The sequence below is a fragment of the Echeneis naucrates genome, chromosome 16 (assembly GCF_900963305.1).
Source record: "Echeneis naucrates chromosome 16, fEcheNa1.1, whole genome shotgun sequence".
Taxonomy (NCBI): domain Eukaryota; kingdom Metazoa; phylum Chordata; class Actinopteri; order Carangiformes; family Echeneidae; genus Echeneis; species Echeneis naucrates.
In genome coordinates, this window is record NC_042526.1 from 23,176,377 (window position 1) to 23,194,486 (window position 18,110).

Consider the following 18,110-nt stretch of genomic DNA (forward strand, 5'->3'; position numbering starts at 1 on the left):
TTGTGTTCACCACCTTGGAGTACAAACTGAGTGATCAGACATCAGATGTGTTGGGTGGGTGATCAGATCACCTGAGGTGGATGTTATTACCAGGCCTGAAAGTACAAGTGTCAATGAGAGTCAAACCCAGCAAGAGACAGCAAGAGCTAAGGAAGTTATATAATTCAGTTAATAAATGGATACTAGAGATACAGAGACATATTTTCTCTAAAATACACACCTTTCTACTTTCACTATCAAACAAACACAAAAGCCACAAAAGTTTAAAGAAAAAAAGCTCTTCTTTATTCTATTTTCACCATAAGAGTGATGGAGTGAGCTTATCATGGTCAACATTTAAGCATAATCTGTTTTGTTTTTTTTTTGATTGCAGTTATGTTGTCGAATCTGTGGTACAAAACCGCATCAAGAAAAGTGATTAAAAAAAAAAAACTTCTGAAGATGCTGAAAACTGTTGTTTTACACTGAAACAGTTTCATCCCCAGTTGCTGAAGTTGCATAATATCTCAGTAGTGATCATTACTCACTTTGTTTAACACTATGGTTTAACAGCATCCCACTCTCATAATATTTGTCACATTTACCTAAAGTGAAGGTGTGCTTTAATTAGTTCGATTCCAGCCAGGGATGTCCCTGCATTCCTTCTGTCTCCATATACTTTTGTTTATAATTTGAAGAAAGGACTGAGAATGTTTGCCAGAAAGGGATCAGACAAAGGTTTAAATACAAAGCAGAAATCTGTCTTACTGCACAGAGCAGCAGTGACATTATTATATTGCACCCTTTTTTTTTTCTTTTGCATTGTTGGCCCATAACAATGCCATGATTCCCAGCCTGGGGCCTTTCAAAAATAGCCCACTCAGTTCAGTACTCAGTCCCACCACAGTTTTCTACTCTGTTGAGTTGTCATCATCTGCACATTAGGTTTGTGCAGTTGTCAAGGAAATAATTCTTTACTGTTACTTGTAGGGGCAGCACGGTGGCATAGTGGTTAGCGCTGTTGCCTCAGGTTCGGCTTCCTGTGTAGAGTTTGCATGTTCTCCCTGTGACTGCGTGGGTTTCCTCCCACTGTTTGGGTTAATTGTTGGTTAATTAATGACTCTAAATTGTCCATAGGTCTGATTGTGAGTGTGAGTGGTTGTTTGTGTCTGTCTTTGTGTGTTGGCCCTGGGATGGACTGGTGACCTGCACAGGATGTACCCCATCCCCACCCAGTGTGAGCTGGAGCATTCCTGTTTCCTGACACATCATGGAAGCGGACAACGCAAGAACAATTTCATTCTGATGGTTTCTTTTGGTTAATAAATCATTAAGAAAAGCAAATACTAAGCATATATATCTGCCTGCTGTCACTTATCCAAAAATCTACAGAGAAAAAGTGAATTTTTCAGTCCTGTTTAGGATGGGTGATCCATAGTGATTAATCCAGATTAGTCAGGTTAAAAATGTTGATAATTTGACAATTTACCTATCCCTAACCCTAATATCAACATAAACAATGTTATTAATATTCCACTGAACACAGTAGTTAACAGGCTCCATATATTGTTGGCATATAAAACTACGTTGAGATGTTTTAAGGCATCAAAGCTGAGACAGTTTCTGTAACCACAAAGCAACAACGTTGCAAGAGCTCTAGGTGAAAACATGTAAAATTGAGTGTCTGATGCAAGTGCGAGACATGAAATATCTGCTGTGAAAATCTTGCTGAGATGTTGGAAAATCACTTAAGGCTTCAGAAATGTGCATTTCCTGTCTCTCGGGATGTCAATAGAACCTGAGAGACCAGTTAAATTTTTTGGCTCACTAATGGGACAGAAATGCACCAAGATATGCGGTGGCCTCTGAGCGAGAGCAGACAGGCAGACAACCAAACGGTGCGATCAGGGAGCAGACTGCGGAGAAAATGTTTGGGTTTTGAAGATAGCCCAGGCATCTATTCAAGGTAGACAGATGTTATATCTTCAGAAGCCGTGTTTGATTCAGGCATTTAAATGTCTGTGAAAGGATGCAATGAATAACTGCAGCCAGAGACAGAGATAAAAACGGCCCAGACAGACGTGACCACGCCCACACAAACACAGATATTTCCCACTTGAGACCAACTGACCTGCGTGTTATTGATTTTGTTGAAAAATGCCTCTAAATGCCATGCAGTGCCAACAGATTCCACCCTGATCTGATTCTGTGACATTTAATATGATTCCATCAGTCTGCTGGCTCCCACATTTCATTCAGGTAACACAAAGTGCTAAACTTGGTGATCAGAATTAGTGACATCACATTCTATGGCGAAGAAATTCCAATAGTTCAGCCTTTATGTACAGATATGCAGCTCTGATAGCTCCTTTATTTTGAACATGATGTTGGGCATGCTGTTGTGTTTTCTCTCCTGTCTGCAGCAGCCAGCTGACCACTGAATAACTTTTGGATTGGTGGCACGTGGTGCAGCCTCCAGAAGTCAGGGCTCCTCTCTGCAGAGCCAATAAATCTTACATTAGAACAGCTTATGTTAACAGCTCTATTCAAACTAAATAAGATCTGCTGGCCTCACACCTGTCTGTGAGATTACAGGCTACTCTGTGTACAGCTAGCATCTAGCAGGAGTGATTGCATGTGATGTGTTTAGGGGATTGCTGTAAATTGTAACCGGGTTACCATCTCTCCAGCAGGACTGTAAACAACCCCCCCCCCCCCCCCCCCGCGCCACATTTAATCAACTTGAGTGTCACCCCCTGATAGGAAGTTAAGCATCTCACCTATGAGTTGAGCAGTGAGAAGTAAAACATCACTGATCTCACTGAACAAAATGTACTATACCAGACAACACTTATTCTGTTTCAGACATGTTTGTCTCCATCTTCAGCTCACACTTCAGCCATAAATCTATGTCCCCCTGCAAACCGCAGCTTCTATCAACACTTTGTGAGCTCTGTCTCTGTGGCGACACTGACCATGGACCCTTCAGATATTCCTGTGCAGGTGATACAGAGGACTGTCCAGATCAGTTGGTCAGCCATAGGGAGAGGAGTGGAAGAACCAGGAGAACAAGGAAATAAATTTCATGAAATGGCAACATGAGGCTGTTAGAAATATGGAGAAGATTCTGAAATATTTCTTTCATCCATGAGTCAGTTCTACTGACAAGATCAAAAACAGCAGAAGAATACAACCAAGATTTGGAGCATCTGATTACATCAGACAAGAAAGTATAAAATCCAAAATGATCCATGGGTCAAAGTTCAACTAGCCAGAGCTTTTATTAGTGTTAGATTTCACTGCTGACTAAACCAGCATGGTCTATCACTTCAATGAAGCTGGGCTTTAAAGACGTGAAGTCTTCCTCCGCCACCAGGGATACACAGATCTGCAGCAGCATTTAAAAGCAATGAAGCAAGTGTGCTTGTAAACTACAGTAAAAAACTTTTAGAGCCCAGCAGAGAAACTTAGGAACTAAAAATAAGATCCATCTCTGGGTCGTTCAAACCTCCTGAAGCTTCATATGTCCATACTGAAATATTCAGAAGTATGGGCGTCTGGGGCAAAGCGCAGGTGTAAAACGCCACTTTATGTCTCATTAGGAAGTGCAGAGAGGAATCCGGTCTGCGCTGAGGAGAATCTCTCCAGTTCTGCTCCAGCCCACGCGTCCCTTAGCAAGCCTGCAGAGACTGAAGCCAGGCAATGGGCTTCTCATTTGGAGCTGCCAATGTGGGAAGTGAAAAACATGCAATGGAAATATGTTGGAGTTTTGTTCCATTTGTGCAACTTAACAATATTTATCTTTTTTTCCAAGTGCATTAATTGCATTGCGATATGATCATGTACATAACAACAGACCATCCTTTGGTAATGAAGCCAAATTACTGACTTTACTCAGTGGTATAGTTACAACATTATGTTAGCATCAAAACAATTACTGTACGTCAAAGTCAAAGTGACACACCACAGCCTCTCTGAGTATTGATGGAAATCGTTTCGTGTGTAACCTGTGTGTGTCTGTGTGTGTTTTAATGCACTGTCCCACCACTTCAGGCATGTACAGTGGATTCTTTGATTCTCAGATTAGGCAGGGATTAGAGCTGTGTTGCCCACAGAGACTGGGCCAGCTGGAGTATAACGTGAGACCTGAGGGATTGTCAAACTCAGAATGCTTCAGAGACAAATACATAAAGAACAGGGGGCAGGCTGGTATCTGAAAGCTCCAGCTCTGGGGTGGAGGCAGGGGAATGATTCTTTTGTAACTACATCTTTAGATCTGCAGAGAGCATGGACTCCATCACACACACTCATCAGAAGAAACACAGTTCAGTCTTATTTCTCCTGAGCGTGTTAACATATCATCCCAATATCATCAGGAATTGGAACTTTAAATCATACAGAAACATCAAAGCAAAAAGAAAACGCTCAAGTTCGCTAACCCCACGTTGAGTCACAAAACCAGTGTTACACACCAGGAGTCATACATCCAGAATCTGAACTCCAGCTTACTCTACACACCTCCTTTCAAAATTTCTGACAAAAATGAAGTCAACAACTATGAGCTCTGAATCTGAATTTGAATCTACATACGTGTATATGAAACATTCAATAAAGGAATCAATTCCTTAATAATGGATTTGGTCTATTTCTACATTAATATTGGTTTTATGTGTGTGTGCGTGTATACATATATACAGTATACACACACACAGTCTGGCTGTACCATGAACCCTGCCAACGCTCTCAGCTTTTGTGTGTCGTCCTCCTTACTGCAGGGATTCATTTTTACAGACATAAACCAAAGAGTGGCGCTTTGGCACATCACTTTACAGTGGTTGCACACAAGCAGTGAGGTAAAGCTCAGTAAAATGAGAATGATATAAAAATATGTGAAACATTTAAAAGATATTCTTCAAAATCCTTGTGAGAAAAATGTGTTCAAGGAACAATCAATTTCAGATAATGATTTGAGATGTTATAATAAAGCTTCCTGATATTTCCCGTGACAGTATATTTGACTCGGGTGTCTCCTACCTTCTGTGGCCAAGGCCCAAACAGACGCCCACGCTTCCCCAACAAGTGTTCAGCATCTCTGCGCCTCTCCAGTTCAGCCAAAATCAACAGATGTGAAGCCTTTGAAGCCAGCAGCCTCCAGGCTACCGTCCCACCATCTGCATGGTACCGTTCAACTCTAATGAACCCATACCCAGCGAGAGTTTAGGTGCAGTTTCATGGTATGGTGAAGATACGCTTCTCATCTTCACTGTAATTCAAATTGTTCACGTCCACAGCTGTTTTCTATCCTCCAGCCTTGATCCTCTCACTCCTGCCACAACACACACACTAACCCTACAGCTGATGAAACTAACTTAAAAAAAAAAAAAAAAGATTACACTCTCCACCAGCAGCTTTTCTGGACAGGATTTAGCCTCCAAACCTCCAGTGAACTCTCCCATGTTGCTGCTCAGAGCAAAAACAACTCTGCTTGTTATTATTTCCTCCCCCTTCTCATGAATGAGGCAGGTCTAGCATTACAACAAGGATGACATTTGGAAAGTGTCCCGTGTAAGAATATAAAATGAGCTCATGAGGTTGAACTTCAGGCTAATTTACCACCCTGACCGAGCTGGATATACTGGGTGTAAACTGAGTTAATCTGACTAATGAGCACAGGGGAAATTTGATGACATTCGAAAAAAATGTCAGCAGTGTCAATTATGTTTTAATTTGAATTCTGGGTTTACGTTTTTCCTCCCACTGGCAGTTCTGTGGCTTTATGACTAATATAAAACAAAAACAGGCCTAAACTAATGAGGCCATTACTGAAACACTTACAATCTGGAGATGTGAGCTTTCCATCGGACAGCAACAACGCAATACCAAACTAAGTCAGATTGTTCCCAAAATGCCAAATGGCTTGATTTTCTCCTGAGAACCGTCTTAATCATCCATCTTGTCAAACTGATATAAATGCTTCTTGTGTAACTTCAAAATCAAATAAAACACTGATAAAAACCTGATTCTATTCACACACTGGGTCAGTATCAAGCTACTGATCCTCATATTTTTTTAAATCAGAATTATTTATTTTTATACATGTACAATGATAACACAACTGAAGCTACAACAATTTTTTTATTTTTTTATTTATGAATTCGTTCTTCAAAATGGAAGCAACACCTCGAGCAATGAGGAGCCAATAACCACAGTTCTTCAAATGACCATGAAAGCAGTCCACATAGACTCAAATATTAACATGTGGGGTGATTTTTGAAGAAGTCAGCTGTTTGAATTTTATTCATGTTTAAAGTAGGCCTGCATAATATGATAAAATTATAGAAGCTCTAAAGGAATATAATGTGATCGATCAGAATCAGCTAATAAGGATATTGGATGGCTGAGGCAGCCTGACAGCAAAAACTGAAAACATGGTGGAGAAAGTGAAGCATGATTTATACTGCATATTAAACTCTGGTCAGTATTGAACAGCTTACAGTTCTGGATAACTGTGGGTGTATTGCTTTGAGCGACCGGCGGGTGAGAGTAAGTTTGTCACAAACTGGCATTCACCACATTCATATGTTGATTAGCTGGCAGTACGGCCCGTACAGGACTTGCCACAACAGCGACAGCAGAGCAGCCCACTCTGAGCCCCAAAACTGGTTTCCAGGGCTGTGTGGGTGGTTGAGCGGTTAGCAGGCACGCCATGGCATTGCAGCATCCTAGGTTCAACTTCCACCTGGGGACCTATATTGCATGTCATTCCCCTCTTCTCACCTAACTCCCTGCTGGCCTATCTGTCACTTCCTGCCGGTGAAACAAATTCATGAAAGCACCCCCCCACCAAAAAAAAACCCCAACAGTTTTCAGAAACCTTTGGGTGGTGTCATGGAGGCTTCATCCATACAGTCTAAGAAAAACAGCTATGACTGAGCCCCAGATGAGTTTCAACACCACAGTAAAAAACCCAAAACATAACCAACAAATAGCAAATCCTCATATTTGAGCAGCGAGAAGTGCAAATGTTTGGCAGGTTTATGCAAAGATTGTTGAATAAGAAGTGTTGAATAATTTTCTGTTCATCTGATCAGTGGCTCTTTCATTCCATAATATGACACAACCATATCCTCCTCATATGAACACAGTAAATGTCAAGCAACAATGAGGAGTTAGCTGCATAATGAAGCTCTGAGGGTTTGCGTTGCTGTGATGTGTGCATGTGTGAGTAGCTGGTTGTATCTGAGTGTCTGTTTTCTTCCTATACGGTCTGTCTTGTCACTACAACATGTGATATCCTCTTATATTCCCTGTCAGTCACTTTCATTTTCCTGTTCAATAAGACACCAAGACAGCTGCCTGGCTGTGGTTTCTGACTGTATTTTGAAAACCGACAGTGAACTCACCATCCGACTGTAGCACCGCTGTCAAAAACAAACCGCATTGTTGAGGAAACCACAGCCATGACAGCTGCCTCTCCTTAATACAGTTCAGCCCAAGTGGGCTGCTGTGACAGTCGGACACTTTGTGACATAAGGGTGTCCTCCGTGAGCATGACTTATGTGGAATTCATTTTGTCAGTGGCATCAAACCTCCAGCCACAGCCAAGTGCCACCACTAGAGGAGGAGTTGTAGCTGGAGACTGACAAGATGAGATAAGATGCTTGGTCAGTTGCTTTTACTGAGTCCTTTTCTCTGTATATGTCAATGCTAGCTCTCTGTTTCAGTGTTGTGAAATATTCAACTCAAGTCTGTTTGTGCCCCCCCCCCCCCCCCCCAAACGCGCACACACACACACAAACACACACACACACACATATTGCTATCAGATTTTTGGTTAATTTAAGCAACTGAGATTTGTTTTCCTCCTTTCTGTGTCCAAAAATAAGCCATGCTCTCAGTCATCATCTGGTTAGTAATGTGAAATTGGCACAATCTCTAGTTCCTGGCTGCATGGTGCAAACAATTACTCTGCCTCAGGCCATATATTCAGCTGTTTCCTTAGTACAAACTACTGTTCTTATCCAGAACCACAAACTTTAAAAGCACACCCAGGCACTGAGCCGTAAAGTCAAGCCAATGCTCAAGAACCTTAAACATGCATTCTATCTAATGATTATCAGGGGACAGCTCTACTCACTTGATTTATTCCCTCAAAAAACATTTTCCTAATGAGTTGGTGGTCTCAGTCTCGAATATCAAACAATGGTTCCATTTAGGGGAAAGTAGACCATAATACAGGGGATGGATTAGGGCATGGCTGCAGTGTGACTGACTGGAGCTCAGGCAGCGATCTGCCTGATAGTCAGGATGGAGTGGGTCAATCCTGCCCTCACTCCACCTCACCTACACATTCTCTCTTTTTTTTTTTTGCTTGTTTGCTTGTTGTTTTTTACAAAAACAAGTTTCAGCAGCTCACAAACTATTGGGCTATTTGCCCACAACATACTGGGTAAGAATATTTCAGTCTGTGTTCCTTGAAATCACGGACTGTACAGTAAAGCTGGTGATACACACCAAATATGTTACATTTGGCTTGTGATGTGAGACTCCTCTGAATTATCAGCAGGACGGATTTTAATTCTTCATGCCACACACACTCACCTTACAACCTCTCCTATTACAGTGTGCGCAGTCCCTTTATTAGCTCTCACACTCTGCTCACAGGTTTTTCCACTTCGTATGATGTCAGACACTGAAAGCTGAAAGGGAAAGGAATCCTTTTATACAAATTTATTTCATGACCCTAAGTAAAGATGACACAAATGGCACAGCTCTAATAGATTTCCTTCTTGCTGATCACACTCTCTTTGCCATCTAAATATTTGAGTGAGGTTAAATGTAGCTCTTAATTTAAAACACAGGCAATTATGAGTTCTTGGAAGTTACATTCAGAAAGACTGTGAAAGTGGAAGAACAAGCACAGTATAGTACTGTATGTGTGTGTTCGGTTTTGTGCGAATAAGTGTGTGCATGTGTGTAGGAATGAAAAGAAGGCTTTCACACTATCTGCTCCATGCACCCCCTGCTGTGCCACCAACCCTAATCCATTTACAACTCTGAGCCATCATGAGACTGACAGTCCTGTGCATGTATGCGCGCGCGCACACACACACACACACACACACACACACACAGAACAGCATATGCAGACTGAGCATACACCTCTGGGGTGTCTACCTTTGTTTGATTCTATGTCATGACCGTCGTCATGTCACTCTGTCAATGTTGTGTATTTTCTCTGCTCCACTCAGTGAGTACCTTCTGTAAATACCACAACTGACAGTATGTAAATGATGCAACATAAGGTCACATCTCTACTGTGAAATAAAATCATGCAATAGAATTTGTGACACTTGTTAAAAATGTTTCCGCTACATTGATAGCTTTCATAAATAGGATAAACACAGTCGACACACCCAAACAGAAAACACAAAATTCAATTGCCAGCCTGCCACACTATCACCACATGCATGCACACACACAAAGAATGTACACTAATAGACAAACACGCAGGCTCTCGTTAAGATTTCACACTCACCTAAAGCTTCCGTGGTTGATTGATCATGCTGACTGATGATGGATTAGCAGAACCAAACAACAGAGCTTGGTTTGTTGTTTCTGCAAACTGCGAACAAGCAACCTAATATTTGAATGTAAACGCACTAGATTAAGCAAAGAATGGAGGTGGAGTCCAACTGGAGGCGCCAATGACATATCTGTTGACAGGTGAGGAAATCATTAACTGGAGCGGCCTGAGGGAGGACCACTGAACTTTTACTGAGTTCAGAGAGCACGCTCCATTATCTTGCCAATGCTTCTATCCCGCACGTGCAATTTCATTTTCTGCATTTATTAATAAAGCAGCTTTAATAGTATGAAGGCTGCTTTGACACTTTAGAAAGAGGCTCATAAATAAAACATTATCATTTTATTGGAGTGACAAAATATTGAAGCCCCATCATGTCCTCCTAAGATAAACAAGGATCTACTTCAGGTGCAATCCTCTTTCTCATAAAGGATTTTTCTGTTGGTGAGATGTAGCTGTTACTTTATATATAATGAAAATTAAGTTTTAAGCTATGACCATATGGTGTTTTTATATAACAGAAGTCAAAACACGAGCAAATGCTGTCAGCCTGCAAGCACGGGAGAAAGAACACAAACAAATAAAGATGCTTACGACAGTGTACGTTGTCATGTATCTTCTAGTTGCAAGTCTCGAGTCTTGGTGTAACTGCTGACACTGTTTCAGCCACTGCAGTTAACAGCAAACAACTAATATTACTATTAATTAACACTACCAACAAATTACTGTGTTAACTGTTCTGTAATGTTTCATCTCGTCAGTTATTCATCCATTCATTCATCTGTTTCCGGGTCACGGTGAGCCAATCCCAGCTCACATTGGACAAGGGCAAGGTCACCATGCAGATACAGACAGAGACAAACAACCACTCACAATCACACTCAGACCTACAGACAATTTAGAGTCACCAATTAACCCAAACGTGTCTTTGGATGGTGAGCAAAAATCAGCATACCCGGAGGAAACCCTCACAGGAATGGGGAGAACATGCTAACTCCACACAGAAAGGTCCCATGCAGGAATTGAACTCACAACCTTCTTGCTGTGAGGCAACAGTGCTAAGGACTATGCAGCCGTGCAGACCTCTAGTCAGTTATTGTGGTCAAAAAACTCAGGCAGGCAGGCAGTCTGGGTCTCACTGGGGCTGAGTGTTGACCGTATTGATAAGCACCGCTGTTTCACCTTTCACAAGCAAGTGGTGGATAGAACATACCGTCCATTTGGAAAAACCACATTAAAGTAAATATGAATCAGCACTTTTTTCCAAATTTTAAAACGTGTGGTGAAGAACTTAAATATTTCACACAGCAATCAGTCTTCCAATATGTAACATGTGCAGGTGAACAGAAACTGCAACCCCTGAGGATTAAAATCAAGATGGGAAACACAGAACATACGACACTGAAGCAAAACAGTTAAAAGTCCAAAGTGAGCATCAAAAAAAGAAGACAATCTAACAAACATCAATCCAGTAGAGATGCTGCATCTATAACACACCAGACAGCGTGTTTACGCAGCAAAAAGGCAAAACTGACTTGAATTAGAATACAGGTTGAAATTTTCAGTTTGAGTCAGAGTGCTTCACCATTAGATTGGAGTGGGAGTGGAATACTGATTGTTGGTTTGTTTTGGAGCTCGGGGCTATTTCCTGGATTCCTGGGTATTCTATACCACACACTGTCTTTGCCATGAGCAGGCTGATCTGACAGGTCATTGACCTGCCCAGTGGTCTACGGTATGACTCACTCATCAGCTAAAGCCCTCTGGCCTCCTCCAGTAGAGAGGCCCACTACTAACTATAATCTCACAATGATGAGCAAAATATAGAAAGAGAAAGATAAAAAAGAAGGCAGAAATACCAAACCTTTAGATTTCATAGGTGAACTTGCCCCAACATCATTTGTACAGTTACATGTTTATAATTTAAGATACAATTCATGTTTAAATTATCTCTTTATTATACACAAAAGGATTTTACAAGTAACTAATGGTGGTGGATCAGTATTCTGGTGGCTGAGTGTTAGAGGTTGGAGGCTATTACAGTATCTAACAGAAAGAGGCATAGACATGGGTCTGTTCTGCCCTTAGGGAATGAGGATTGATGGTGTTCATTTCAGATTGGGTCACATCTGAAACCGTGTGATAAATGTAATGATGTCATTACTGATGCAGGAGGTTGTGGGGGGCAGGGAAATAATGGAAGAGGTCCAGTAAAACCTTATGTAATCTCAGTTTGAATCCAGTGTTTAAGACAGGAGACACCTTTCCTGTGGGAGTGTTTTCCAGCAACATCTTAATAACAGTCTTTTGTTACATTGACCAGCAAACCTGCCTATTCACCGACTATTATTCTGCAATGGTTAAACCAGTTTTTAGGTTCGGTTAAAACCTCATTCCAGACAAACCAGTTTGCTAACAGCATCTGCTTTGGGAAGTAATAAAGCCATCTGTCTTACTTTGCCTACAGACAGACTCACAAGATCAAAAACTGTCCAAGTGAGCAAAGAATGACTTTCCAAAATGTCAGAAGAGAACAAAAAAAATGAATAAATAAAGATAGCAGACCACTCATGGTCCCCAGAAGGACACCTAAGTTAAAAACGATGAGAATCAATGTCATCACCAGACATGATAAATACACTGATTTATAGCCCAGTGAGAAGAATCAACTAAAGCTTGACCTCAAAGCAGAAGGCAGGTAGCTTTAACAAGTTGCTGAGAAACGTGACAGCACTAAAGTAGAGACAGAGTTTGTGATAGCTTACCTGCAGGGTGCATGGTAGAAGGGATATCCAGCGTGAGGAATGTGGTTACAGTACCCAGACTGATTCCACATGGTGCTTTTTGTTCAGTGTGATGACAGTTGATTAGTGCTGCTGCCGCCGTTTCTCTCTGCACTTTATTTCTTATCTAGTTGGCGTGGAATCAGACCTGGGCCACTGGGAGTAACATTAATCAGCAATCCCGTCTCCCCAACGGGTCCATGGAGAGAGAAGAGAATGCTGGTGTTGGGTTTGAGAGCGGGGACTGCTGAGAAAATGAGTGGAGGGGGGATGGATGAAGTCAGTTGAATCACGTCCGGTGTTGTTTACACACATGAAAATTAAGTCTCTCCTCCTGCCACCCCCATCCCCCCCCCCCTCCCTCCCTTGAACAAGACAATACAACTACTCAGCAGAGTCCCAGACGGCGGCCCCAGGTGAGGTCTGACATCACAGGTTGCTCCTTCAATCCTGCCTGAAGCCGGTCATTTTCCCGTCAGGTGTGATCAGGTCTAACAGATGTCTTTGAGGTTAACCTTGCAGAGCTGTATCTTTAGTCATGCCACCTCACATCTCAGTGATTTAGCTCAACACTTCCAAATGTTTTTCCCAGACCTTGTTCAAGATGAGCTGCAGATTTCCGAGACTTCCTTTTTCTCCAGCAATCCCTGATGCCGAATATGAGCAGCCACATGTGCCATGCATTAACTCCAAAGTTCATGGGTGCCACAAAGCCCTCTCTTCCTGACAGCAGCAGGTTAAAATCCACAGTCCCCCTGTCCCTCAGTTGGGTTTAGTTCATCTCTGAGGTAGCCGGTGCCGGCACAAGCGCTTATTTCTCCCAACCGGCTCACCAGCCTCACGAAACAACAGTGCTGCACAGAGCTGAAAGACTGAGCATACTGAGAGAGAGAAAGAGCGAGAGGGAGGAGGTGAGAGAGTGACAGTATCGGAGGAAAGAATGAGAGAATGAGGAAGAGGTGAACAGAGCAGAGCTGCATTCCTTTTCCCACCTCATGCGAATCTGGCAGGATACACACCGCCAAAAGGAGGAAGAGAGAGAGAAGAGACAATGCTGTCCTCTCCGCAGCTGCTTTTTCTTCGCTGCAATGCAATTAAAGGGATTTTTTTTAGGAGTTTCTATCCAACGATAGAGTGCATACACGGAGGATGGTGCAGATAAAAATTTGACTTAAGGAAAACAGAAAATGAGCATAATGAAAAAGCTTCTAATCAAATGTATTTGCACAGCACCAAATCATAACAGATTTACATCAGGACACTTTAAATATACACCAGGTCCTGGCCAAACTAGTCATGTGTATGTGACTGTATAATGACAGTTAAATATGTGGAGTACACTGGTTTGGTGAACTGATGGCAGAGAAGAAGAAGCCACTGCTGAAGAGCCTTAAACCTGCATTGTATCTAATGAGCATCAGAGGGTGACTCCTCTGGTTCTGAAAGGAATTTAGGCTGCATTGATGTCTATGGGAAAAGTGCCCTACTTCTCACTTGGTTCATTAAGTTTCCAAATGAGTTTATAGCTTCAAGTCTTCCTGAATATACATGATTTTCAGTCTTCACATCCTAACATGAAGTCTTCTCATTTGAAATATATCAAGATGGCAAAGGCCTAGTTACAAACTCAAGGCTTAAAATTGCCACTTGGCTCTAAGACCTTCCGCCAGAGTTCCCCCCTCCACAAGTAAAAACTCTGATGCTTTTAAGTTGATATGTGTTTTTATGTATTGCAAATATAGTTCGACTCTGTTTTTTGCTTTAATCTGTGCAACATTGTATGACATATTATAATCATTGCACAAACACTGTCATAGACATCCACCATCAGTAGGTGGTTTTGCAAACCTTGCCATGTCCTCATATTCATTGATACAATAGAGATGCTATTATCTTGCTATTGATCCTGGTCAAGCTTAAAAGTTGCACAGAATATGTGTCAAAGTCACATTATTGACTGTAAACACAGCCTGTCTGGAAAAGGTAGATTATATAAATAAATGAAGACAGAGAATGCAAAACAGAGCAGGTAAAGTATAGGAAGAATTTTGCTCCACAATTGATGGAAATGTAATCAAAATTGTAACATGTTCAAGTGCAATATCCACATTGGAGGAGCTGCTATGTTTTTTATAGAGGTGATTGTCCTCTATCGGCTCCCTGGTTGATATAAAGCAACATTTTGTTTGGTACAAAGACTATATATATATATATGCACTACCAGTCAAAGGTTTGGACACACTTTCCTATTCCTTTGAATGGGAAAGTGTGTCCAAATAATTTATTGCTGTGATATAAATAAGATCATTCTCATTGAAAACACAAACTCTGGCAACATAATCGCAATGTGATTATTTTATATATTTATTTATTTTTTTACATATTATGCAGCCCTGATTGAAAACAATAGCAAGATGAGAAGCCAAAACCATGATTAGAAAGCAGAGCTAAAAGCAGACACAGACTGGTCTGTTTTCATCCACAGCAGGTTATTCACAGCCTGACTCAAACCTCCCAATCAGCACACGAGACCTGCAGGTGAGGGGTCACCTCTGTGCAGCTTAACAGAAATGCGCTCTCTCCCCGGAGAGCTGGACTACTCCAGTACCCTACAAAGCAAAGCACCGGCATGACCCTGCTGCAAGGACGACTCTGCGGCACCTAGGGAACAGAGAGTGACACAGCAGCCAAGCTGGTGAAACAACAGCTTCACTCAGAGCAGGTCAAAGTCCAGACATGAAAAGAGATAAAAAGAGATAGATGCAGGTTGAAAAACTAAAAGCATCCAGCCACTGGACTATCTAATTAATATTTGTTTTCTTTTTGTAATCACGAAAGGGACATTCACTTCCCCAATCCTGATAATTTGATGATAAAAGTTGTTAATTAGTGTGACAGGAAGTCTGAACCAGATTCCATTTCCAGAAATAGAAAAATGAATGTTAACTGGTGGAGTGTTTCCCTTTGGAACATGCCTACTCATTCATCTACACCCTGCTTTGACATTCTTACTATCATCTTGCATCACTGTCCCGTGTGAAGTGAAAAATTCTCATCTTAATGAGAGCCGGGGGCTCATTTCACAAACCTCTGGCATCTGTATTTGCTAAAAACTGTTTCCAATCAGCTATGGGGAAAAAGAAACAACAAAGCCTGGGAAAGTTTGGTCATGGCATTCATCACACCCACAAGACAAACTTTCCCTGGTATTAAAAAGCATCATCAAGTGACTTCAAGCAAGAAGTCCCGTCCAAGAAAAGCACAATGACTGACACTAAATCCAACAGAAGTACCACTAAAGAGAGCAGCATGTGCTTTTGCTGTCAATGGATTTGTCAATATGAAAAACAAGGAACACAAAAAGTCACCATGGTGTCCAACATGGAGGCCAGTAAATGATCAACAGATTACATCGGAAATTTCCCTTTGGTGAAATCTAATTTAATCTAATGTGTATTCAACAGTGTGGTAGACTTTATGCACCCCAACCAAGCTTTGGAGTCATTCCCCACAGCACTCCCTTTAAAATGGGGTCTCTTACTCTTATTCAGCAGTGATAAAAGTTGTTTTGATTGGTTTATTTTAATCACCTAAAATTATTCATTATTATTAATATCAATTGATTGCCATTGTTTGTAAAGCACTTTGAATTATCTGCATCTGAAAGGTGATCTATAAATGAACATGTTTTCTCTTGTCTAGGTGATTAAATCAAAAGTAATCATTGACTAGTAATAATGGCTGGCCTGCTGAAGAGTCACATGATTAATAAGTTCATAATATTATACCAGTTAAACTGGTAATTTCATTACAAACATTAGACACAGTTTGCTAAATACTGTGTGAGGGGAGGAATCAAACTGTTTCCCATTGATGTCATACAAACGCCATGCAGACATGAGTTTGTGAGCACAGCCTGAAGGGACATCATCACCATCACACTACAGCACACCTCTTTCTTGTGCTGAAAATACTACATGAGATATACAGATCGAGAAAAAAAGAGGAAGGTGAACAAAAGTGAGGGAGGAAGAGGGCCTGGGAAGGGAAGGATGAAAAGAACAGAGAAAGAAAGGGACGGAGGGGAGGAGGTCAGCATGTCCGTCCCCTGCTGGTTGTTTTTGTTGTGAAATTTAATTCCAGCAATCTAATCAGGATTCAGGCTTCTTCCTACTCTTCCTACACAACAATACACACATGTAGGTGAGAGGTGCACAATCTTCTGCACAGGCATAGACACACATCCATGCACCTGTACATGCAACATTACAAGTGGATGACATATAACCACAGGCAGACACAAGGGCACATAGGCGCACAAATATCAATCTGCAACCAGAGCATGTACATACGACACACATTCAGCAAGTGTCGTCTTGAAGTCAGTTGACAGCAATATTGAATCATTATGTCAGTGGGTGAGATGGCAGGAGTGCGATCAGGCCTGTGGTTCAGCTTATCGCGTTTTTGCAGCCAGAATCCCTTCATCGCCAGTCACCACTCAAACATACCCACACATATATACAAACACACACTTCCATTTACTTATATCCACTGTCAAGGTCACATCTGGACCTTCAGTTCTCAAAGAAACCTTAAGAACATTTTCCATAATTCTTTGAAAGCAAATTATTGGCCGTCAGCACAAACATAGCACACATAGCAGAGACTTTTGTCGTTCTAAATGAACTCTGCAACCCATTCTGTTTAACAGCAAAGCCTCCAGGACCTGATGTTATATAATGACATATATAATCCCCTAGAAGTCCCAAAAAAAACTGTTAAATATTTCTATATATAGCTATAGTGAACATATCATCCATTAAAGGGCCTATATTGTAGAAAGTGAGATGTCAATGTGTTTTATTTTTTCTACTTTTTATTCATACTGTGAAAGTAACAAGGATTCCACAGAGAAACAGGTACAAGCCTTAAAGCAAGCCATCAGCACATCTGTAACTTTGTGATGTCACAACAAAGCAATCAGCTATATCCTGAGCCCAGCCCAGTCAGTTAACAAATAAGAAGAGAAGCTCTGAGGCTCGCCTCAGATTGGCTCATATAACTGTTGTCATAACAGAAGCCTAAAAGAAGAGAACTTAAGTGACACACAGGTCACATACAATATGGAAGCTCTACAGACATATGCTCACTAAACCTGTCCACTCCTCACAATATCACCAACAGCTACAAAGATGAAATTCAGCTAAGATTCTGCTAAATTTAGGCCATTACTCCCATTTCTATTGCAATAAGTTGCCAATAACAAGTTTAATTTTGGCCTTTTTTCCATGCTTCAAAATGAGACACAGTGGCCCTAATCTCTCAGTCTCTCTAGCTCCTTCCTTTCTTCCATTCTGCCTCTGCTCAGTCACTGCCTGGTGAGACTTCATATTAGTTTTCTCAGGAAGATTTGATCAATCATTCAGCTGGCCAGCATGAGCCACGTGTCTCTAGATGAAAAACGAACAGATTGCAAAGAAAAATCATTGGAAGAAAAGTATATTTATAAATCCATAGAGGGGCTTTTGCAACAGGGAAAATGTATGGCTGTTTATGTGTGTGTGTCTGTGTGCCGTGTGGTACAAATGTTCGTCACTGAGAATGCTGGATAAAGTCCCCCGGTGGATGGACTATTATCCACCTCATATAATTCAAGATTGTGCCCAAATGTCTTGGGATAAGCTCTGCTCGTCTGAATGATGCAAAACTTCTGTGTATCCATGTGTCTCAATATCCCAGGGCAACTTTTGATCCAGATT

General features: G+C 41.4%; 1 protein-coding gene across 8 annotated transcripts in view; it reads right to left on the reverse strand.

Annotated features, from left to right (window-relative positions):
* The window catches only part of LOC115056913 (pleckstrin homology domain-containing family A member 7-like), a 135,326-nt gene that overhangs the window by 86,142 nt on the left and 31,074 nt on the right, over positions 1–18,110 (reverse strand). The window contains exons 1-2 of one of the 8 annotated variants that reach the window (XM_029523705.1): positions 12,331–13,264; positions 8,581–8,678 (exon numbers count right to left, since the gene is read on the reverse strand). The exons of 6 other annotated variants lie outside the window; for them this stretch is intronic. Coding sequence is in view for 1 of the 2 variants with exons in the window: in XM_029523704.1 (XP_029379564.1) it covers positions 12,331–12,401 (71 nt within the window). In the remaining variant the exon portion in view is untranslated. Of the gene's footprint in view, positions 1–8,580; positions 8,679–12,330; positions 13,266–18,110 lie in introns of those variants that run through there. One more of the 8 variants, XM_029523704.1, reaches the window with a different exon arrangement.